At 40.4% G+C, this 24007-nt stretch overlaps 2 protein-coding genes across 9 annotated transcripts in view; one reads left to right on the top strand and one right to left on the bottom strand.

Annotated features, from left to right (window-relative positions):
* The first annotated feature begins 1130 nt into the window (after window positions 1-1130).
* On the top strand, window positions 1131-10813 carry LOC147331938 (uncharacterized). Of its 3 annotated transcripts, none has more exons than XM_086288284.1 (14): window positions 1131-1290; window positions 1713-1829; window positions 3365-3478; window positions 3992-4060; window positions 4173-4235; window positions 5783-5908; window positions 6012-6236; window positions 6395-6466; window positions 6551-6637; window positions 7467-7606; window positions 8200-8359; window positions 8690-8770; window positions 8893-9021; window positions 9709-10813. In XM_086288284.1, the coding sequence occupies exons 1-14, from the start codon at window positions 1218-1220 to the stop codon at window positions 9897-9899; spliced, it is 1647 nt and encodes a 548-aa protein (XP_086144410.1). In that variant the 5' UTR covers window positions 1131-1217; the 3' UTR covers window positions 9900-10813. The 3 variants fall into 3 exon arrangements, with proteins under 3 accessions (XP_086144410.1, XP_086144409.1, XP_086144408.1); XM_086288283.1 differs by having other exon boundaries at window positions 6392-6466; XM_086288282.1 differs by having other exon boundaries at window positions 6377-6466.
* Window positions 10390-24007, bottom strand: part of LOC147331937 (nucleoprotein TPR-like) — a 34417-nt gene continuing 20799 nt past the window's right edge. For 2 of the 6 annotated variants that reach the window (XM_086288275.1, XM_086288280.1), the window contains 28 exons: window positions 23516-23653; window positions 22571-22702; window positions 22286-22416; window positions 21855-22065; window positions 21620-21769; window positions 21188-21280; window positions 20938-21042; window positions 20535-20747; window positions 20162-20200; window positions 19232-19426; window positions 18949-19060; window positions 18643-18836; window positions 17894-17964; window positions 17508-17707; window positions 17157-17363; window positions 16901-17025; window positions 16507-16578; window positions 15721-15936; window positions 15448-15646; window positions 14155-14351; window positions 13697-13768; window positions 13522-13613; window positions 12220-12332; window positions 12027-12125; window positions 11783-11924; window positions 11499-11596; window positions 10913-11014; window positions 10390-10675 (listed from right to left, as the gene is read on the bottom strand). In XM_086288275.1, coding sequence (XP_086144401.1) covers window positions 10620-10675; window positions 10913-11014; window positions 11499-11596; window positions 11783-11924; window positions 12027-12125; window positions 12220-12332; window positions 13522-13613; window positions 13697-13768; window positions 14155-14351; window positions 15448-15646; window positions 15721-15936; window positions 16507-16578; window positions 16901-17025; window positions 17157-17363; window positions 17508-17707; window positions 17894-17964; window positions 18643-18836; window positions 18949-19060; window positions 19232-19426; window positions 20162-20200; window positions 20535-20747; window positions 20938-21042; window positions 21188-21280; window positions 21620-21769; window positions 21855-22065; window positions 22286-22416; window positions 22571-22702; window positions 23516-23653 — 3774 coding nt within the window. In that variant the 3' untranslated portion in view covers window positions 10390-10619. The remainder of the gene's footprint in view (window positions 10676-10912; window positions 11015-11498; window positions 11597-11782; window positions 11925-12026; window positions 12126-12219; window positions 12333-13521; window positions 13614-13696; window positions 13769-14154; window positions 14352-15447; window positions 15647-15720; window positions 15937-16506; window positions 16579-16900; window positions 17026-17156; window positions 17364-17507; window positions 17708-17893; window positions 17965-18642; window positions 18837-18948; window positions 19061-19231; window positions 19427-20161; window positions 20201-20534; window positions 20748-20937; window positions 21043-21187; window positions 21281-21619; window positions 21770-21854; window positions 22066-22285; window positions 22417-22570; window positions 22703-23515; window positions 23654-24007) is intronic. The other 4 variants (XM_086288279.1, XM_086288276.1, XM_086288277.1 and 1 more) reach the window with 4 other exon arrangements.

Below are 24007 nucleotides of genomic sequence, written 5' to 3'. Positions count from 1 at the left end.
AAATTAGAAATAAATCCACAGAAAGATCCAAACAGAAAAACAGTTTGTCACAAAAAAAAATCCTTTAATGGAAAACAACTTCACAAAATTTAACCAAGTCAAGAATACTTTCAAGGAAGGAGGCATATCATTTTCAAAATCTACAATCAAGAGATAAACTGAAATACAGACGGAAACCACTGATTATACAAAGGCCAGATTAGACATTGCCAGAAAATATCTGATTTGCATTTTTTTTTAAAAGAAAAAAAATCTTTTCAGATGAAATAAAGATGAACTTGTACTTGGGAAGAGAAAAGCATGGAGCACATGATCTGAAGCATACCATATAATCTGTCAAAAAATGATATAGCTGCTACCGCTATAAGCAGTGACATAATCAGTTAACACCAGTAGCCTGGTTCCTTTGGCATCCCCATCCCATAATTTTGCCTCCACCTCCACCAAAAAAATCTACTTGACTTTTATCAATTTTGTTTTACTGTAGAGCATAAATAAATAAAACTAATATGATGCAGTGCATATACATCAAACTTTAGTAAATGCCTCACCGGATGGACCCCTCTCAGTCATTTCTTCTTTTTGCCTCTGTTCATCTCCTCGTTAAAGTTACCCATATGTAGACACTTTTTATGACACGTATACCAAGTTGAACTATTTAAAATCCACCATAAAAGATTATAAAGCCACATGACATCAGTTTTGGATCAAGTACCTAAGTTGGTTGTTTGGAAAAATGTGGCCAAAAGGTCAACAGGTAGGAGTGGTATCACACGGAAGCAAATGTCTGTACAAATACTTGTAGTAAACATAGCTTCTGATTTAGTGCTCCTTTTTACTTTCAAAGTGCTTTACGGCACATTTGATCTCAAATACGTAAATATTATTTATGTTACTGGAGTAATTAATCTAATTACTTTTTACTTTAAGTCTTGAAAGACGTCACTCTGTGTAGGAGTTGATTTACTGACAGTGTAGGAAGTTTAAATGCATGTTGGCAGTTTTTAATTAGTCTGTGGGTGTACTGCCAGTGTGTGTTTGTGTGTGCTGCTAATTAAAAGTGTCCTGTTCGTGTGTGCTTTTGTCTCATATATAAGACCAACAGACAGCAGATGACAGACAGAGTAGAAGAGGCGAGGTGACACACTGAGGAGGTAACTAACTACTGATTATCTCACTTAGATCTGATCTGATATTGCTCACGGATAAAGGTGAAGATGGTGATGATGATTATATCACTCGGGCTTCTCTTTGTTGGACTTGGTATGACATCAGCTGCTGCTGGCCCAGGTATACATCAACATTTACATTTAATCTGTTTTTCTACAATATCGTGCTGTGATGTCTAAAAGATGTCTAAAATTTTTATTTATTGTCGGAGAATGCACTTACTAAAACAGTTAACATCCTCAGATCTCTAGTTATGTACCTAGCATGCCATGTTTATCTGTCTACAGTTTTCTAGCTATGTACCTAAAATACCAAATCACTCCACTGGCAATTCCTTGGATGCATCCTTTTTGATCTTCTAATATCCAGTAATGCATTTGTCCTGTTTTGCGCTGTATCATTTTGCATTTTACAAAGAGAAATCTTAAATAATGTCTCTACTATGCATAATATAAAAATGCTAATAAAGAATACTGAACCCAATAACTATAAAATAGATAGAAATTAAATTATGACTCAAGTCACATTTCTTCTGTCTTCAGGCAGCTGTGTGGGTCGATGCGGTGAGGTTTTCAACAGAGGCCGGCAGTGTAAGTGTGACTTCAGCTGCCTGCAACATAATGAGTGCTGCCAGGACTTTGAGGCTACATGCACCATCGGTGAGACAGATACAATAACAGCCTAAAAAAACAAAGCTTAAAAACATACAAGTCTACACATTTTACACCTCTTCTTTTTGTAGACGAGTATTAAGATACAACACAGATGAATAAAAACAGAAAAACTACTCGATGTGGAAGCAGTGAATCTATTATTGCTGTTTTCTCCAAAAGTTGAATCTGGACGTAGTGTTTTGTAGGAGAAACGTTTCGTCACTCATCCAAGTGACTTCTTCAGTCTCAGCTGACTGCAGGTTTCCCCAAATCTTATAAACAGTAAATTTGCATAGTGACTGAAACCAGCCCACTGAAGGAACAATGGACTGGGAGGTCAGTTACTTAATCATAATTGTGCAAATTCTCATGACCACTGACCAAAACCCACTGACCAAAACCCACTGATCAAAGACCACTGATCAATGGCCATGAGCACCATTCACAGAGAGTTGGGGAATGGCTGCAATCACAGCATTGTAAGATGGCGAAAGATGTACCCTTATTGTTGTTGTGTTAGATTACTTACTTATCTTTAAGTTATCTGTTTCTGTAAGCTGTTTTGATTTTCTTTTTTTTTTCTTTTTTTGTGTTTGCTTTTCAGTGTTTAAAAGTTTTTTTCTCCATTTTAAAATATGATCATGTTTCTTCCTGAAGCCCACAAACGCTTCAAGCTTGTTTTGGGCTCTGTGGATCTTTTGTTTTTCCTGTTATGTTTCTTCTGTTTGCTGTATTAATTACTACAGAACACAACTATTTGTTTGGGTTTGTTTTATTTTGCGATATGTCCTCCTCTTTCTGTTTGTTTAGTAGCTATTTTCATGGAAACATAATGTTTCTAATTGTTTTGTTCTAGAGCTTTCTTCTGTTACACTTTACATTTTGGTTTGTTATTTGTGTTAAATTTTATAGCTGTTTAGAGGTTTCTTTCCAAAGAACTGTTCTTTTCACCTAGTTGCTTCAACTTTGATGATTTCTTTTGTCCCTCTATATATACTTATCAATATTTTTAAGCTAATTGTTTCTTTGATATGGTGTTTAGTTGGACAACAAGTCCAACACTGGCACCAGCCAAATACAAAATATAGTTATCTGTTATACTGGCAGTTTATTTATTCATTTTTAAACCAAAAGAATAATATAATGAAAAGCTATGCTGCATTTTGCTGTAACGTAACGGGCACTAAGCATCTGTCCTGCTGCTATGTTTGACCTAAATGCACAAACAGTGATGGATTTTTTGTGTGCAGTGTTCTATTATATATTACTCCCTTATTATCGAAGTGAAACGTTCTTAAAAGAATGAGTGACAGAAAATAGGATATTTTATGTGACTTCAAACGGTTGAAAAGTTTACTGGTTGGAAGACAAGTGCACGATTGTCTGAAAGTAAAACACGAGATGCTAATTTTTCAGTGGTGTGTCTTTTTCTTATCTTATTAAATCCCATGGCAGATAGAATATCACGGCTTTAAATTTCAAGCCAGTCGAAGCAATGTGCTGTCCTGTGATGACATGCTCCTCTCTGTCTGTGTTTTCAGCACAGTCATGTCAGGGTCGCTGTGGTGAGGTCTTCCGACGTGGTAAGCTGTGCGAATGTGATCCACTGTGTGTCCTCCACAACACCTGTTGCCATGACTACAAATTGAACTGCAGTAAGTATCCACAGTCACGGCTGCAACTGCATAGACTGTCCCATTTCCCAACTCATCTGAACTTGTAGGCCTTTAAGGACAAATGTTATTTCACATGCGATTTGAGCAGATGCTGCATCCTAGATGCATGAAAGAGCGTTTCCGCAGGTCCTTCCTCCCTGCAGCTGTCAGACTGCACAATCAAAACCGCTCCCAACAATCATAGATGTTCACATCTGCGCTGTAACTGCAATAATTTAATCAACCGATTCGCACTACAACCTGTGTTTGCCTCTTATCTGTAGTTAATTTTATTTAATTTAATAACGGTACAGTACTCTGTTTATAGTAACCATTGTCCTTAATGTAAATATGTAAGAAAGAAAAATTGTGTATGTTTCTGTTCTGTGTACTGTTTGTTTGTAATGTGTCTTTCTGGCTGCTGTTAAAACCAAATTTCCCTTTGTGGGACAAAGAAAGGATTATTCTATTCTATTCTAATTTCTAGTTTTTCATTTTTCTCTGTGTTGACAGACGCCACAGTGCCACTCTCACCAGAGTCATATCGCGGCAGGTTCCAGTCTCTAAGGGCCACAGCTTCAGGTATGCCTGTAGTCAGTTACTACAGACATCAATACAAGAATGTTCCTAATGCTTTCATTACAGTTCCTGGTATCTTATTTTAAGCCTTTCTGCTCTGTTTTATCAACCTCAGGAAAGCGGAAATCCCAGAGGAACAGGAAATCCTCCAATAGTGAGAGTGAGGAATATTTCACAGGTGAATGCAGTTCAAATTAGAGATGGACCGATCCGATATTACGTATCGGTATCGGTCCGATACTGACCTAAATTACTGGATCGGATATCGGAGAAAAATAAAAAATGTAATCCGATCCATTAAATATCACGAAAGCAGCTCACAAAACTTGCAACACGCCGTAACTCACCTCAGAAAGTTAGCACGTCGGAGCAGTATGCATCACGTGATAGAGCGGCTGTGGCATGCGGGACCTGTCGGTGGTCTGGATAGCATTTGGAGCTTCGCTAGCAACCCGGCATTTCATCTCCGACAAAGTTATCCCGAGAGAAGTAAAGCAAGTGTGTAAGTCCATCTCTGAATGTTTGTAAAGCATTCCTGCGTTAAGCTTAACAAGCGACTGCCTCTCCTGCTGCTACTTCAATCATGAAACTGCTTAACGATCAGCTGATCGGCTTTTCTGTCGCGAGTCCGTGTCTCTAGTTTGCTTTTGGCCCACTTTGCACCAGAAAGAGGAAACCAGCGGCTGAACAACAGCAGCACGTTTAAGCTTGATCAGCTGTTGTTAGAATTTATTTAATATTACTTTCTACACCAGGATCTTTTTCTACGTAGCTGACGCTGGTAACTGTGCAGGGGCGGATCTAGCAAAGTTTAGCCAGGGGGGCCGATAGGGCATTAACAGGGAAAAGGGGCACAAAGACATACTTTTCTTTCTTATTCTCATTTAAAATGTCTAGCTTTTAATAAATAATTATCTGACACCCAAAGTTTTAATTTGATGTAAAATGAATAGAAGTCAATTACTGTATATAGTAACTATTAAGTCTAATATATATACCCTAGTAAGCTATAGTACTTTTTCCTTTGGGAAGGTACCATCTGTGCAGTCTGCAATTTTGTTGAAGAAAGATGTTGAATCTATTTAATATTTCTTGAAAAATAATTGATTTCTGTGCATTTTTTTTCACACTGCATCAAATTAAGGTTGATTACGTCGATTAAGCATCATGAGGTGGCGCGTGAGGGGTGGTTCCCTATTTTTTATTTATTTATTTTTGTTGTTGCTGGGAGTTGGAACCCTATTAGTTAGGTTGCTTAATATTTATGCTAAGTACTCTTTAAAATACCAGAATAGGGAGGATGGTGTAGGTCTAAGTTTATTAGATTGATCAGTATTGCTGAACTATGAAATATTTTTTTTTTGCATACAGGTATAACAGAATAGCTTTAGTGTAGTTGTTGTTTTAAACTTGAGTATGAACTTATACAAAATGCAGCAAGATATTTAAAAAACAGTTTTGTTGATTAAAAAACACTATATCGGATTCATATCGGTATCGGCAGATATCCAAATTTATGATATCGGTATCGGTATCGGACATAAAAAAGTGGTATCGTGCCATCTCTAGTTCAAATATTACTGAATATTTGCCAGTACTGAATCTGGGAACAGCCCTTACTCTGTCCAAAACTGACAAAGCACAAGCAATGCTAAATCCTTCCATCATTAGCTTCCTTTAAAAGAGTAATGAATAATAATGCTGCATTACCGTTGTTGTATGTAGGAAGAGGCCGCTGCCCAGAGCACCTTGGGGCTCAGTGTCAGGGTTCTTCAGGCCTCCTCAACTCACTGACTGTTGGCTTATCTGACTCCACCCCTTCTGCTGTATCAGCCAATCAGCTACAACATGGTTTGGACTACTTTCTTTCTTTCGTAACTTAGTTTTCTTAAATGAGCAAAATGCAGGTTTGATTAATGGTCATTAAAGGTAATGTCTCTCATTCCTCCTGTAGGTGTGAGTAGCATGCCTGTTGGCCTGCTGCCTGTGATAGTCCCTTCCTCTCACAGCAGAGCTCCATACTCACCAGCACCAGGCTCATCTCTGCCCATCAATAATGCTCCGTCTCTGGGCATTGGTGCTCCAGTGAGCCCCCTGGCTCATGGAGCTGTTGGCAGTAAACTGGATGCCCAGCTTGTGTTATCCCCTGGGGGAGCTGCTTCATCTATGCTTAGTCAAGGTTTATTTAACAGAAATTATTTCATAATTGTAGATGAACCAAGATTTTTGCAACTTGTTTTAGGTTCATTAAAACAAGTTGTTCAAAAACAATTCCCAACATACTACAGTACACAGCAATGCCGTTCTTTGTGCTCATAGGCCTTGGTGTTCCAGCAGGTTCCAGACCCAGCACTCTTCAAGATGTATTACAGGGCTTGGGGCATGGAGGATCTGAAGGACCAGGAACAGGTAAGCAGCTGAAGGTGCCCTGTGGTTGTGGGTGTGTTTAATAAGCTTCTTCTAAATTACATAAAAATGTATGTGTGCGTGCAGGGGTCTTTGCTGATGTCGACCTATGCAGCCATTCTCCCATCAATGGACTGACAGCGCTCATTAACGGGACCATTCTGGTATTTAAAGGTGAGTGCTGTGACTGTCAAATTATGGCTAGGCGTGAGGGGGTTAGGGTTAATATGCTCTGTAGCTGTGCTGGGCAAACTATATCCTCTGCCAATATATGCTGTGAAGTTTAGTGACTGCAGGTTGTTGCAAGCATGCAACAGTTTTTTCATTTGGATTAATGTTAGCATATTAGCTATAGACTGTCCATGTATATATCATACATTATGATGTTATCAATTCATTTATAGGTTCTGCATTTTGAAGCATCAACATTAGCATTTTTAGCCATGTTGCTCTTTGGAGCAAGAAATGACCGTTCTTAGAAGAGAAGGCAGAAGGCAAGTTGGTTAGCAGGCTAAATCAAATAACTGTGTGTGTGTGTACAGTTATACATCTGTGTTTGTGTGAGTTAATTAGTGCCAAGTAACAGACTGATAACATATCTATACTATTTTCTGAGAAATTCAATTTAACTTTCTCCAAAAGGCACAAACACAGCAAACAGCAGCCTAGTAGACAGGTAGTGACTACAGCTGACTATGTTGACACAGCTATCAATCAAAGCAGCCACACCTCCAACTTTAACTCTTAGCAAAATCCAGATTCTTAAACAAACAAATAAAAAGATGTACTAGGTTGTACACCTGCTTTGTAATGCTTTAAAGTTTGGTGTTTTAATACAAAGTGATTGAGCAGAGTGATTTACTTTGAGAGTTGGTCTCAAGTGGCCAGAATTTTATTTATTTTGATAATTACAGGTTGGCACTTGGACAGTGATATTATGTAATGTGATTTACAGGTTATGTGATATGCCTGATATGTGTATGTATGTTTGTGTGTGTTGCAGGCGAGTTATTCTGGTCCGTTGATCCCATCAGCCGCTCTGTGGGTCAGCCACAAAGTATCACAGACACTTTGGGCATCTCATCTCCCATCGACACCATCTTCACACGTGCCAACTGCCAAGGAAACACCTACATTATCAAGGTATAGATATCACTAGAATCCGTCACAGTATCACAACTAAAGCTGCCCTTGTATGTCACCTTTTCTTTCTTTTCTTTTTGTGTCTGCTAAATGTCTAAAGTGCGTGTTGTGATACCACAGCGTCAGCAACAGCACTGAGAACACAGCATAGTCATCAAACAACAAAGCATTGATCATTGTGTGCACAACATGAAATGAGGAGGCCGAGTGCAAGTGGGTTGCAAAGCAGCTTGTATAGGCACACTAACTTTGAGCAGACTAAAACTGCTTAATCAAAGCACTCCATACGAGATTAGATGTGTAGAATATCAGCTGAGCCAGACCACCTTTGTGGATAATCTATAAGCATCATCCTGGACGCTTTCATTAAAGTTTTGAGGTTTAAAAGTCAGAATCTGACGTTTTAAACTAAATACAACAGTTGCTTACCACATTGAAAGGGGATAGTTTTCAGTACTGGATTACTGTACCATGACCTTTTACAGCAACTAGCTATATGAATACAACAAGGGGGAATCATAGTGGAAGAGCAGTCCTAGAAGCACCCTCTGTGCTGATGGATGTTGGATGTATTAATCACTCTTTGTCTCCAGGGGGACCAGTACTGGCGTTTAGATGGGAACATGGTGATGGAGCCGGGTTACCCCAAACCTCTGGTCTCAGAATTCCCTGGTTTGACAGGACACATCAGTGCTGCACTGGCAGTGCCGGCCACCAGGAGCAAACCAGAAACTGTGTACTTCTTTAAGAATGGTGAGGAACAAAGACAGACCCAAAATAACTCCACTGTCATGGTGCCAATGCTAGTGCCCAATTTAACAGTTTTCACACACTATAAGTGCCACCCCCCACATACCACAAAATTGATGGTCCCCAGAGATGAAGCCAGTGACATCATTGGTTATGGCAGGGGCTACAGTAACAGTGTCATTATTTTATTTTATTTATTTATGGCAGATTCAACCTTGCACTTAGATTAAATATAAACACAATTAAAAAGTATATAAAAGCCTATATAAAACTGAACAAAACATACAGGTAGAATGAATCAATAGTAATGATATCTCTGTATTTGTCCACTAGGAGAAATTTTGCAGAGCTTCACATTCCCACCAGACAGCATTCCTTCCTGCAGCAAGAAACCAAGAAATTCCATGAATACTGGTTTGTAGCTCAACAAATTATTTAAATTCTGTTCCTTTTAGCTTTAAAGAGCTGGTAACCATATTGGACTAAGTGGTCCTGTGCTTTTTAATACCATGCTATTTTTTATTTCTGACATTCAGGAGTTCTTCTGGGTGGAGAGATCAACATCAAAGTGTCTCTGAAGGGATTTCCCACCCCCATCACCTCGGCTCTGTCCATGACCAGCCCTCAGGGGAGCGGCAGATACCATCACTACGTCTTCTCTGGACGTAAGAACAATCAGAGCATTTTGTTTATACACATTAAGTTTTAATAGCGGTAGAGATTACACATCGTCTCATCTTTGTTGGTTCAGTCCATAGCCTGTATATAAAAGGTGTACCTGGCCACCACGAAATCATCCAGTGAATAAGATGTAGTGCTAACAACATGCCAAAAGTTTGGGGGACCATTATTTCTCCTTGTGTGAATCTTTTCTAAAACACGGTTTGTCCTTCCCCTCCTTAAAAGCAGGACATTACAACTGTGTCCACTGTGAATGACCACTATTGATCAGAGGTGGCCTACTACACCAGCTATCAACTACCTGCAGTCTTAAGATCCCTACCCAGACATTTTAAGCCTTACTTACACTCCACCACATGGAACCTTAATGATGGCAGGATAAGGTCTCAAAAAGAACCTTGGCATCTTAATGGACTTTCAATGAATTCATTTATAGTTTTGTAGCCACAGTTTTATCTTTAGGCAAAAAGACCCGGTCGTTGTTAAAACAAAAATGTAACTAGAGCAACAGCCTTGGAGGAACATCACCATGACACTGTGATAAGCAGTATAAGTTCATATGTTAATTTTGTATTCATTGTCTCCTCTACTGCCCTAATGTAGGCAGATATAGCCATAAATACTGCATCAGCAAAGTAACTAAACTCACACCTGTTCTGTCATCTCTGCAGCTCTCTTCTTCAGCATCCAGATTTCGGGTGACCTGCCAGTGCTGACCAAGCCTGATCCATCTGCATCCTTTGCACCTTTGCCCATCCTCAGCCAAACTACTGTGGCAACCAGTTCTGCAAACATGGCTGGCCAGAACACGGTCCTTCCCCAGCCAGCCAACTCTATCAGAGTTTGGCTGCGCTGTCCTTAGGAAAGTCCTGCAGGAGACCTGTTATGTTTTCTTTGTTAACGCGCAAAAAAAAGGCTCATAATAAATAAGTCTGCTGCTGATTTTCCTCATACATTAATATGACATTTATAATATCTGGAAGGGTCAAATAAATACCATCACAAAAGTCTACACATGTTAACCATATGAGCACAACACCACATATTCTATGGTGGGTTTAAGTTATTCTACCCATCATGAACTGCAACATAACCTTTAAGGATTATCTAAAGCCAGCCCACAGTTTGAGGAAAAAGAAGTTAATTCACAGCTATTTTCATTAAAAGTGGATTCCAGTGATTGTCGACACTGATACAAAACAAAAGCAAAACACGTGGAGCAATTTTATTATTTGATCAATTCAAAAGAAATATTTCTGGCATTGTTTAGATAATTGATCTTCGTGTCCTCCACTACATCCTTCCAAAATATTCTTCATTTTATAAATAAAAAGCATCCCATGACACTGCTGCTCCTCATATTTCCACTTTATTATTAAAACACATGTATAAACAACCAAAGATCAGAGGACAAAAAAAGAAATAAACTAACAAAATAACAGAATCAGAAGTCACACACCTGTCAGATCTCTCCAGTAATAGTCAGATTTTACGTGGACCTAAAATGTATTGACATTAAATTTGTTGCCTTGTTTATGTTTTACTGAATAAGATGATTAAGTCTTCACTGGTGATATCTTCATTAGGAGATTCCTCCTCTTCCCAGAGATCCTCCCCTCCCTTCTCGAGAGAACGTTCCTGAAATATTAGCGAAAGACGACAAAAAAAAAAAAATGTGTGAGGCGATCAGTGAGATACCATATTGTCACTCTTCTTGTTCCCTGAGTGTAATGCTGCTTAATGCACTTCAATAAACTGCTTTATCATTTAAAACTACAGGACTTGAGTCAGTTCTGTGAGTGTACACTATATTCTCACAGGCAGAGGTTAACAACCATCCCAGAAGGATAGTCCTTTAAAGCTTTGACACCTTACCTCTGCGGCTGATTAGTCTCACTCCTCGAGGTCCTGTGCTTGACAGGCTGCTCACCAGAGGCTGACTGGCCACTGTGTGACGCTGCGTCATATTGCTTGTGTCTGTAATCAAAGAAGGGAAATAAAAAACATCACACAAGAGTTTGTGCACATATGAAAGCTTTAGCTGACGAGTGCTTTTCAACGTCTTTCATTAGCAAAATAATGGAATTCCCTTTCAGACTAATGAGCTAATATATTAAACATTTAATTAAATTGACAGGAGAAAAAAAAAAAGGACTGCTAATAAGTGTTGTTGGGGTTTAAAGGTTCTATAAGTCTGCACCATGGATTATATATGGACTAAGCATGGAAACAGACACAATGCACTGGGCTGAAAAATGAAGGCAGCGCAAACTCAAAAAACTGCAGTTCCTCTGATTCGCTTTCGAAGCTTCAGGCTGGTCCTCATAGATTCCCAATGTTCAAATGTCCAATTTTACAGCATTAAAAGTACATTAATTGAGGACAGTTTTCACCTTTATAACAACTTTGCACAGGATATGGTTGCTTTGACATCTATCGGTCAGTAAACAGAATACATTACCAGGGTCTTGGCTGGTAGATGGCAGTGACGCATCATCGCTTTGCTGTCCTGCTGATTCCATGTCTGTCTGACTCTCCAGGGTAGACTCAATTCCAGGGCTGGAAACACATCCACAATCAGAGAAAACTTCCAGCGGTGTCAGGTTTAAAATAAAAGTCAACATTTCTCTCACAAATCTATTTTAACACCATGTGAGAAGCTTCTTTTTTAGATTTTTATGAGTCCAAAAAAATAATTTGACAGTAAATCCTACATAAATGAAAACTGAAAACTTAAAAGCTCACCCCTCCACTTCCTGCTCCATGAACACCTCATCTCCATCATCTGTAGCAGCAGCCATTCCAGTAGAGGCAGTTACCATGGGAACTGACTGGGACGCCATGTTGTCACTGCTGTCTGAGGGCAGGGATTCAGTGAAGACTGTCACTGATGAAACAGAGACACAGGGAATACTGAGCTTTTGAGCCCAAGAGCTGGACAGCGCCGACTGAGGAAATCTCGTCTTCGGGGTTTGTGCGTTTTTCTCACCTGGTGCAGCCACTTGTAAAGGTGTGGTGGGGACACTCCTTCCTCCTCCATCTTCATCATGAGCAGCCAGAAACAGAGGAGATTCATACATACCGAGACCTACATACAGATTTAGTTTGACACAAAAAAATGAATGTTTTAACTCGAGTATCAGACTGCATGCACAAGTTACAATTAAGCGTTTGTGCAGTACCTCCTTGAGAAGCCAGCTGTCCCAGGTCAGAGTGTGAGGCTGAAGTCTGTGGCAGCAGATCTTCAGGGGGTCCAAACCTGAATCTGGTGGACAGACCTGCTACCTGAGGTGAGCTGGAGATCAAAAACATCTGCTTAAACACGTGTTAAAATGCATCTTTTCAGCAGCCCACATTTGTAGTCTCCTTTGCCTTCTCTGCATGTTTCACTCAAGAACACATGTTTCATCTGCAGCTTCCTTCTAGAATTAGTTGCTGCAATTAGAGAAAGAAAAAAAATCCCCTACAAAAGTGCTAAAATTGGCCACTTGAATGCTTTTCTAAAAGGAAATCACTTCTCTCTGCCATTTTAAACTAGTTTTGTACCAGGTTGCAGTTTTCCCCTCTAAAAGGTTAAATTGCTTTTAACTTATTTACCTGGTTGCTGGAAATACGGACACTGTAACTGACAGGTTTCTCTACACAGGGAGCAGCAGACCACTGTCTGTTCTGTCTCCATGAAAATCTCACCTCAAAAATCCCTGAGTTAATAAATCTATAATGAGTCTGAGATCTTATGATACCACTATGTCTAGAAACAGTCCAGTTAAGACACAAAATAACGGGGTGAAGGAAAGTTAAAGTGAAGCAGTGGAGTAAAGTATGGGAATCTTTAGTGCGTGATGGACTATCACACTGACTCATACCTTAAAAACAGTAGATTGTGTGAAGTTGGTCTTTTGCCCTAAACTAGATTATTCTTTATTTTGCTTTCAGAAAACATAGGGATCCTAATATTGTGTCCATTGAATTAAAATATGAGGCCTAATCAACAGGTTCTGGGAACCAGCCTTGAATCAATTTATATTTGTCCCATCTCCTCTCAAAGATCAACTTATTGACCAAACTCTAGACCACTTCTGACTCTATAAAGTAGTCCCTTTATGACTTGCACTTTGAGCTTCTCTGTCACAGTAAAGTATCATCCAGAGCTCAACTGAAATATTTTGAAATAGTTTCCTTACTTTAACATCTTGAGGCATCGGAGGCCGAACAACCTGAGCTTATTGTGTTCCAGCCCACAGTGCATTGAAAGCAATGAGAGTTTCTTCCATACAAACACAAAAGTCACCTTTCAACCACTATATTCACTAGATTTGCCTCTCTGAAACTTAATCCTCTTTAAAATAAATAAATAAATAAATAAAGTTCCAGGATAATATACAGAATCTTATACAGCGATCTACAAACATCAGCCATGATGGAAGACATTATGAGCCAGGTGTGTGTGTGTGTGTGTGTGTCTGTCTCTCTCTCTCTCTTACTGTATAGCCTCAGCAAAACCATCAGTACGATGTGGAACAACCAGAGTGGGAGTACTGGGAACCATTCTGTCATCATCATCAAAGAAAGGCTGCTGACAACAAACAGGCACATTTAGGCTAGCTGATCCACAGAAACTGAATAATATGGTCAAAGTTCACAACACACATCTCTTACCATACTGCCTATTCCAGGAGTCAGCTGAGGTCCACGTCCTGACGATGGTCTGCGCAGCTGAGAGGCCTGTCTCTGATTCACACACAGACACCATTACTGTCAGAGTGCTGCTTTCTTCTCCTCTTATATTTCCATGTAATGATTTTACCATTCACTATTGATCGGTATTATTAATCAGTCTTTGCTGATTGGCATTGTGATTTCAGGTGGCTTTATATAACACCAAATAACTGGACAGTATATGTATTAATTTGACTTGCTTAAAACTCCCAGATGAATCTAAACAAAACGCTTTTGGCATCTTTCTACTAAACTCTTAATTAAACTGCATCACTCATTTAGCCGATGTGGATAACAAACCTGCCTCCTGTTCATGATAAGTAAGCTCACTCCAAATCCAAAACATATATTTTGAATGGAACAACAATAAAAAAAAGAAATGTCTGTTAGGTTATCACCTGTGTTTGTGGGGGACCCAGCTCAGGAGCAGGAGGCTGGATGTAGAGGCGAGGTGGGAGTGGGTGTGGGGGCCTTCGTGTGTGTGGCATCCGGGGTGTGAGGGAGGATGAGGAAGGTGAGGGGGCAGAGGTTGGAGGAAGGTGTAAAGGGTCTCTAGGGTGGTCGGACTCTGATGGGGCATCACCGCTGCCTTCACCTGGAAGAGATGAGTGTGTCAGGTTGCGATTTTGAGAGAAGCATGCATGAAATGAGATGTCTGTGAAGGTTCTCAGTCATCCAGGTCATCGTAGTCAAAGGAGCTTGCAAAGAAAAGCGTCTGGACTTCTTTAAGTTGCTTGCACACGTTTCACCTCTCATCCGAGAAGCTTCTTCAGTTCTAAGGTCAAATGGTGGAGAGTCCCAGATATAAACCTAGTGGGAGAAACCCCCCACAGAGGGACAAAAGGACCCCCTGATGATCCTCTAATCGCCTGAGCCAAGGTGTGAAACTGGGTGTGGGTCCCAATCAGCCAGAGTTTCGGGTGTGTTCATTGTGAAACCTGGCCCCACCTTATCATGCGAATTCCTGAGGTCAGATGGCCCAGGATGTGAGTGGGCATTAAGGCGTCTGGGGAGGGAACTCAAAACTGGATTATAGATGGCAGAGAGTTGGTGTCATAAACCCCCGCCTCTGTTCAAAGATGGTCGCTCACAGTGGACATAGATGGCTTCTTTCACTCCTCTTTCAAACCATCTGTCCTCTCTGTCCAAAATGTGAACATTGGCATCCTCGAAAGAGAGTCCTTTATCCTTAAGATGCAGATGGACTGCTGAGTCTTGTCCTGTGGAGGTGGCTCTTCTGTGTTGTGCCATGCGCTTGTGAAGTGGCTGTTTGGTCTCTCCAATGTAGATCTATAATCTATAATCCATCTATAATCCAGTTTTGAGTTCCCTCCCCAGACACCTTAACGCCCACTCACATCCTGGGCCATCTGATCTCAGGAATTCGCATGATAAGGTGGGGCCAGGTTTCACAATGAACTCACCCGAAACTCTGGCTGATTGGGACCCACACCCAGTTTCACACCTTGGCTCAGGCGATTAGAGGATCATCAGGGGGTCCTTTTGTCCCTCTGTGGGGGGTTACTCCCACTAGGTTTATATCTGGGACTCTCCACGATTTGACCTTAGAACTGAAGAAGCTTCTCGGATGAGAGGTGAAACGTCTTCAAGTAACTTAAAGAAGTCCAGACGCTTTTCTTTGCAAGCTCCTTTGACCATGAAATGAGATGTAAGCTGGCCTTGGTGCTCACCACTGGCTGTTGGCTCACTGGGGTGCTGTGAGCCTGAGGGTGCTCCACACACACTCTCCTCAGTGTTAGTGCCTTCTGTCAGTTCCTCCCGCCTCTGCTCTTCGGCCTCTCCGCTGTCCTCGTTACTTTCCTCTCCCGCTCTCATTCCGCTGTCAGCAGCATCATTGTCATCTTCATCATCATCCTCATCCTCTTTATACTAACAGACAAAGTTAGAAATTAACACCTGCCATTAGATTAAAACTCAAAAATGGTAGTGAAAAGCAGCAGCACCTCATCATCTTCTTCTTCCTCCTCTTCCTCCTCCTCCTTCTCCTCTCCATCTTTACTCTCGCGGCTCTCGCTGTCGGTGTCGATCACAATCACATCTCGGATGATGGCAGAGCCCTGGGAGGACATCAGGTCAGTGGGAACGGACTGGGACACGCCCTCTTCCTCACTTTCCTTGTCGTCCCCCGATAAGACTGGGAAGCTCTGTTCTGGGAGCTCCTACATCCCAAACATAAAAATCAGGTCTTATCACACACCTTTGCAGGCCTGTTTGTGTTCATATGCAAACAATCTGACAAGACATTTCAGTTGTGTGAGCCTTTTTATTTTTTAATGTGCGCTTTATATTCCAACATCATAGCATCATGCAAGTGTTTAAGGTAAATATCCTCTGCATACCCGATTTTGAACAAGATGTGCAGAATAGATGTAAATCACACCCACTGCATGTTACAACTTACACAAGACAGCTTTTAGTCACCCATTTCAGAAATACGGTTTATAATTGTGAATTGTTCACCATGCTGTACATCTGAAATCTTAAATGTAACTTGGCAGTGGAAAGATGAACCAAAGGCCTGAATACTGTGTTTCTGAAGAAACTATCCAGAAGCAGCCTTTTCATTGGCTAGAGCTGGAAAATCAGGTAAAGTAGCTGCTTTCAAAAGCATCTCTGCATTTAGAAATCAGCAGAGATAACTAGCTATCAGCTAACGACTAACTTTAAGTTCTATGGTCATATGACAACCAACATTTACTTGAACCAGAAGAGTTGACTTGACAACAGACCTGATTATCATCTGGTGAATCCTGCCGTTCTTCATCTCTGAGCTCTCCTTCCATCTCCTCATCACCTTCCACCTGAAACACACCAAGGGCCATAGTTTGACTTACATTTATTAAACACACACAGACAACAAAACAACTGATAATGTCGTGCCAAGCTTTTGAGGTTTTGACACAACAGATTAAAATGGCTCCTACTGCAGATATCGAATAGGAAGCTCTGGACTTTTCTTCGTGACATCAGTTAAAATTCCCAGACTTTCATCAGTTTGCAAAACTCAAGTGGCCTGGAACAGGTCTGTCTTTAATCAGCATTCACACAACATAAGATACCCTAGAACTAACAGTTTAAGAATGACAGCACTTCTATTTCTAGTTTCTGGGTTTTTGTGTTTACCTGCATTGCTGCTGTTGCTTTGAGGCGTAGCTTTTTGGTGGTTGGAGGTGTGTGTGAGCTCTCGGGTCTGCTTTCTTCTTCCTCATCATCATCATCATCATCATCTCTGCTTCGCTTTGAAGATGCTTTAGTGGCATCACAAAAACACACCAGGACCTCAGTTAAGAATCTGACCATCAACATTTTCAGTACTATATTTAGTTTTTTTTACTGTTGAGGTGTTTTGTGAGTAAAGTTTCAGGCTTCTCTTTCTGACCTGTTACACTCAGAGAGGAGGGGGATGAGGATGTAGATGGCCGCTCTGCCTCCACGCTGGGCCCTGCATCCTGACTGGCTGCCTGCTGCTGAGTGGGCTGAACAAACGCTGTGGCCTGAGTGCTGCTTGGCTGAGATATGGAGGTGGGTGCATTCACCATACTGGAGCTGGTAGAGTGCACAGAGGCTGATGTATTCATCAGCACTGCTAGGAGAAACACATTTCACTTTGACATATACTGACACATACTGCTTCAAAATCTCAAAGCGCATCTCCAACAGAGATCTACTTTTATTTCAGTTGTCTTCTTCTAGAAGAAAATTGTTGAATGGATGGCCTTCTTGTTCTTACCCTCTTGGCTTTCAGTCTGTGTGGTCGGCATTACTGTGGCCATAGGTGTTGGGACAGGGACAGTTGCCAGGGTAACCAAAGGACGGATGCTGGCTCGAGGCGTGGCCTTGCTGCCAGGAGAGGGACTTGGCTTGTTGCTAGGAGATGGAGTACTTGGGGTGGGTCGGATGTTGGCAGTTGGAGGCTCAGACAGAGTGGAACTGATGGAGAAAAGCGATTTGTTGTGTCTGTTCTACATTTAGAAAAGCTCTCTTTCAGGCTTTGAGAGTTCATACTGGCGTCTTTGTAATGTGGTTTTTAAGTTCATCAAACTACAGCCTCATTACGTCCACTGACTTGACATTGTATGAAACGTTTACAATCATTCAGAGCAATTTATAGTTTACCTTCCTCTGTCTTGTGCAGGACTCTTCAACGATATCTGTCTCTGGTCTGCAGACCTCGTCTGATCACCCATCTAAGGACAAACAGGTGTGTTCTTGATCATTACCACAATCACATGATGGAAATAAATTTAGCAAAGCCAAAGCAAACTAATTACAGGAAAAAATGCGTTTTTTTTTTTACTGTTGCAATTTAGACAAAAAATTATTCAATTCCTCGGGGGGAAAAAAAACAAAACACTTTCTCAAAGTTGTAAAATATTGTTTCCAGAGTATTTTTAAAACGATATTTTGAGAAATTTGCAAATACTTAAAGCATACAATTTGTAATTTTAAAAATATAACCATTTGTAAAATATCTGTATTGTTAAAACCTCAATTTTAAGACAAACAAGGTTTCACATTTGAATTTTGGAACATTTTGAAAAATAAAATATTTAAATATTCATAGAAATACTATTGTAATAACACAAAATGATGGGTTATGTTATCCATAATAAAGGCTCTATTTCTGGTGTTGGTCTAGCACAGTCAGTCACACTTTGCTTCTGTAATATTTTCATCTTAGCTTGTAAAGAAGGTTTTCTTATACCACTTTGGCTTTCTTCTTAATTTTGCGACATACAAACATGCATGCACATTAAAATAACAAATCTGAGTTTTAGCATACCTTTAGACAATTATAACAAGAAAAGGGTGAGTTTTTTCAAAACATGCTCTATGTAATGTGTGCCTTCAAGTCCATCCTGTACCTTAGCTCCACTCTGGTCCTGTGTTTCTTCTCTGGTGTCAGAGTGCGTTTGTGTCTCTCTCCGTTCCCTAAGCTCTCTGTCCAGCCGAAGAAGTCGTCCTTCATACTGAGATTTGAGGGCATTCATTCTCACCTCCAGCTCCTCTTTACTCTGCTTCAGTTCTTCTACCTCCTGACTGAGCTGCTCTTTAGCACCTGAAGGTAAAGGAAGCAAGTCACAAATTTTAGTCACGCTAAGCATATTTGCTTGTTTGTTTGGTGATATTTGTCAGCAGATTTTCATATTATAGTGTTTTTCTGAGCTCACTGTTTAGCTGGTTGATTTTGGTCTTGGCTCCCAGGAAGGCCTTCTTAGTTTTTTCCTCTTTGTCGGCCATCTGCTGTTTGAGCTGCTCCTCTCTGATTTTGCTCTCGGATAGCTAGCGAAAACATTCATTAAAAAAAAAAAAAACTGCTTTCACAACATCTAATTTTAATTTAGTGCATAAAATTCAACATAAGAGACTGTGCTTGCATTAAACGATTATGGAGGGAAATCGAACGACAGTTGGACTTGAATGTAGTTTGGAGTATGTAGGATTCTCAGATACCTCCTGTCTGAGTTTTGCAAGCTCCTCTTGTTGTGCCTGGTTTGCCTCAGCAGCTGCGGTAGCATCACTTGAGTGGACAGACTGGGAACTCTGGTTTTGGCTGGCCTGTGCGGTTCGGCTTGCTTCATTAGCTTGTTTGGCTTCAGTTAGCTGCTCCTTCAGATGTTTTATGTCTGCTTCACGCTCAACAACCGTCTGAAGGGGAGGTAAACGTGCCAAAAAGATTAAAATACCATTTTATGCAAGACATTTAAATTGCCTAAATCTTTTTCTCCAAATTTCACTGAGAAAAAAGTATTATGTTAAATAACATTTTAAAGGAAAGAAGAGGACATTAATTAACAACTCATAGTTCCTAATATAGTCTTCTTCCTCAAATTGACTACTTGCTTGGTTAGTGTTTAGACGATTACAGTAAAAAAGCAAAAAACAAACAAACTGTTCGAGTATTCAGTGTCATCACTTTGCCACTTGGGGAAAAAAGACTGCTCATGGCAAAGGTTTCCCTTCAGGTCTGTCTGGTAGAAAGGCCTTTTTAAAATAACATTGTGAAGTCTACTTTAACACAAACTAGAACCTTTTCTCACAAATAACCAAGTAGTTGTTGTAACCAAACTCTGACTGACAGTTGTTAAGTGTAAACCAAATAATCCTGTATTTACTATTGGTTTCAACTACAGTCAAAGTCAAAGTCTGGTTTTTATGTTTGTTGCTCTACCCTTTTTGGCCACACCAACACAACCTTCACTCACTACTTTAACAATTTGTCAGATTCAGTCTTCCTGCAACTTGATCTGTTTAGCACAAACGGAAAACCACGTTGTTTTTGATTGAAGACGATCACATAACAGAGGTAAAAATACAAGGGGATATGACTGGCATTACTAATCCACTGAAAATTGATTGAATGATGTTGATCTCTTTCCTAACCTTCTGCAAGCTCTCCAACTGGCCTTGAAGCTCAGTCACCTGTTAGGAGGTAAGCACAGATACAGAAACTACTTGTTAGTTTACTGCAAATATGACAAAAATACTACATACTGTTAAAAGAAGAAGGCTCATCACCAAGCTGTCAGACTGCAGAAGTAAACTGTTGTGATGTAAACTGAGCCTTTTATCATACTAGGACAATATTTACACAAATATTACATGAAGATGTGAAATGTGCAAAGAATTTGTTTTGTCAAAAATAGTTTTGGTGCATATCAGCACCAGAAAAAAAAAAGATAACTCTTTGACATCACAGAGTTGGGGGGTCATCACATCATCACATGACCTCACATTGTTAATAATTGTTGCTCACCTTACTCTCTGCTTGGCTCAGAGCAGTCTTGAGGCTAGAGATTTCCTGGTCGTGGCTCTGTTGGCTGGTTTGGTGGGTCTGCTGAAGCTCTTTCTGACTGGTGAGGTTCTGCTGAAGGGTTTCTTTAGCCTGCTGAAGCTCCCTTTGGAGCTGCTGAATCTGGTTCTGACGGGCTTGAGCTTGAGACTGAGCTGTTTTTAACTGGTTCTGCACCTTTAAGAAAAAATGAAGCAGGTAATGTGGTTACTGTAGGCCTATTCTCAGATACTGGCTGGGATTCTTTTAGATCTGGTGATGGAGCTCATGTGCATTAACAGTCTTTAGACCAATAGTCCAAATAAATAAAAGGTCAACCACAAATCTAGCAAATAGGTAAAATCCCTGTTCCTGCAAGAATTCTCACCTGCTGGGTGTGACTCTTAGCTTGTTGAAGCTCTTTCTGATTTTGGGTTAGTTGGTTCTGATTCTGCTGCAGTTGAGTCTGGGTCTGGGACAGCTGGGACTGGAGCTGTAGGATCAAAGACATGACAGAGCCAATGGCATGATGAATCTACACGCTATCTGAGCTAGCAGCTATCTGAATATGGTGTTCATTTTTCCCATCTGTGAATAAAGACTTGCAGGCAGTTTCACCTAACTTTGTCAAACCGTACCTGTGTCAGCTGGTTTTGGACCTCCTGGACCTTTTCCTTGAGCTGCTGGTTTTCCTTCTGGGCTCTTTCCAGCTCCTGCAGGGACTTCTGGGCCTGGTGAAAAACTGACAATTAAACTAAAAGAAACAGAACCACTATTGCATCTCTGTGTATCTCAATACACATAAATATCACACATAATTATGTGTGATAAATAAAACTAGGAGATATTTTTTGCTCTGAATTGACTTCAATCATTAAGTATCAAAGTTATTTGGGTGGACTGCTGATTAACTGGATAGGAATTGATCTAGATGCATAGAGCAGAACTTTTTTGTTCCAAATATCTTAAATCCCTCCATGAGCCTTTTTTAATTTTTTGGTAAATATGATAAAAAATTAAGTTGGGAAAAAAAATAAAGACTTGCGCTGGTCATGTTTAACTTTGCTCACCTCCTCCTGTTTTTTCTGCACTTCTCCTTTCAGGGCACTCAGCTCCTCCTGGGTCTTGCTGAGCTGCTCCTGAGCTTTATTCAACTCCTGCTGTACCTCCTGGTTTGGAGCCACCTCGCTTCCTGCTTTAGTAGCTGTTTCACTGACCAGCTGGAAAAGACAAACATAAATCCCCATTGCAGTTGTTCTCCACGGTCAATGGGTCCAAACCGTTTCCACAAACCTATCGCCGCACCTTGTCATGCTGGGCTTTGAGCTCCTCGTACTGGGTTTTATAGCGTCGTCCAATCTTCTTCACCTGGGTTATGGTCTTGTTCTTCTCCACAATGTCATTGTTTTTTGTTTCCAGGTCTTTCTTCAGAGAGTCTCTTTCGGACGTCAGGCGGGCAACAGACTCTCTGAGGCCATGTAGCTGCGACTGAGCTGAATTTCCACTCGCACTGGATCTGATTCACACATAATCATCTGTGTAAGGTTATTTTTTTGGATGCATTGATCAATTTTCTACTGAGTTGCTGGAAATTAGGTTCCGATCACTTAGGCAGCAAAACTGCAAAAGTCTGGTACAAACCACACAAAAGAAACTAGAGTTGGGAAAGTACCGTTCAGTTCACCTTTGTGGCGTTAGTGTATTTAACAGGTGTAAGCCTGTGTGTGTTGCTCTACCTGGCCAGCTCAGCCTTCAGCTTGGCTGTCTCCTCAGCCAGCTGTGTGATGCGCTTCTGTTGAGCCTCTCTCTCCGTGGTGAGTTTCTGTCTCTCCTCAACATCACCGTCTTTCTGTTGGCTGATCAGTTGCTGTAAAAATCAAAATCACAAATCTTCTAAATCTTTTGCTTGCTGACTGAATGTATAAACTACTACACTATGGAGCCACTATGTTGCAGAAATGAGAGAGAGAGAAAAAAAGCATTTACACATGTACTCAACCTCCTCCACAGAGTGGCATTACCTGATTTTTTGCTTTTAATCGTTTAAAGTCTTCCTCCAACAGCCTCTTGTCAGCCTGCAGGGAGCCATTCTTCTCTGACAGCACAGACAGAGAGTGATGCAGAGGGCTGATGTCTGACTGGAGTTTTGTGATCTGGTGAGACACAATGTTGGGCGTTTTAAAGCTTGCTGCATGTTTGACACCAGACTCTCTGTATTTGTATCACTTCAGCTGATGTGCACCTTTTGATTTCTGTAACTTGGCACTTTGCAAAGCTCGGTTGAAGACACAAGTATACGATCGTGTTGGTTTTTTACTGCCATTTTAATGACATTCCAGTACAGAAGCTTAGAGATATATACAATTACAGTGCGATATTGCTACAGTTTGAAAACTTGTAACTTTGTGGGGGGAAAAAAGTCATTTCTTCTGGTTTTGACTTCCTCCCTTCCTATACAAGTGCTTATGTTGTGATAATGCTCGAGCGGTGGCATCTATTGTTTAGGAGAACATAGCAGCGGCTTCTTGCCTCTTATTGACGGATATAAATAGAACTGCCTGATAATATTGCAGCAGCACAAAAAGTAACCAACGTGGTATATACTGTACACAAGAGTAGTTGCAGTAGGCTTCCAGGTATGCTGTAGTGACGATCTGTATTGTAACTGACTCCACAACATTTTGTTATAGAAATTTGCTGCAACTGCTTAAGGTGAAGTATGTCAGGTAAAGGGGGGTACGTTATTTGAACTTGTTTCCAGTAGCAGAGCCATTTCTCTTCAGCTGTTTATTATTGCAGATTGTAACGTTCAATCTTTTTTTTTTGAAAATATTATGCATTGAAGATAAGTTATTTTGTCAGTTAAAGCTCTTGGAGAGAAAGGTTACAGTTAGAAAAAAAGAAGATGGAACTGGCCAAGACAAACATGAAGACAAATGGTGACATGCAGTGCAGTGCAAACTCACTTTAGCCTGAGCTTGCTGCAGTTCTTGCTCCAGTTTATCTCGGTCCATTTTGAGCATCTTGTTGGTTTCTCGAAGAGCACTGATAGTCTCCATCTTCTTTAGCTGCTCTTCCTGCTGCACTAGAGTTTTTGCTGTAGCCTGACATAGAGGAAGAAACATATACAGAGAAGTAACAAACAGTATTCTCTATTATGTCCTTTGCACATTTAAAAGTCACACTAGCATCCTACTTGCTGCTTATTTTTAAAAACAAAAAACAAAAAAACACTCTTTCTTGCTAAATCTGGTACGGACGCTCTGTACTTACAATACAAGTTTCTGAACTGACTATCAACCTCACAGTGTTCAAGAAGTTGCATAGTAACAAATTTGTGGAAGTAAAGTTTTACAAAGTATAATGAAGCTCTTCATTCTGTAGTAGATTCTCAAATATTAATCAAGGCCTCTTTTTCCTCCAAAAATAACTTGTTTTGTTTTTTGAGCAAACTGATA

This window comes from Aulonocara sp. 'chitande type north' Nkhata Bay, linkage group LG4 (genome assembly GCF_057382095.1).
Source record: "Aulonocara sp. 'chitande type north' Nkhata Bay isolate Kocher_YH1m ecotype deep benthic linkage group LG4, A_spYH_male_GT1.1, whole genome shotgun sequence".
Taxonomy (NCBI): Eukaryota; Metazoa; Chordata; class Actinopteri; order Cichliformes; family Cichlidae; genus Aulonocara; species Aulonocara sp. 'chitande type north' Nkhata Bay.
Note: the sequence above shows the minus strand (reverse complement) of the source record. Positions and strands in the feature narration are given on the sequence as shown.

Bases quoted from the DNA above. Each gene is read 5' to 3' on its own strand.
- LOC147331938 (XM_086288282.1), top strand. From the start codon at position 1,218: ATGGTGATGATGATTATATCACTCGGGCTTCTCTTTGTTGGACTTGGT. The intron at 3,479-3,991 runs GTAAGTATCCAC...CTGTGTTGACAG, and splicing joins TGACTACAAATTGAACTGCA to ACGCCACAGTGCCACTCTCA. The intron at 6,237-6,376 runs GTTTATTTAACA...TTGTGCTCATAG, and splicing joins TTCATCTATGCTTAGTCAAG to GCCTTGGTGTTCCAGCAGGT.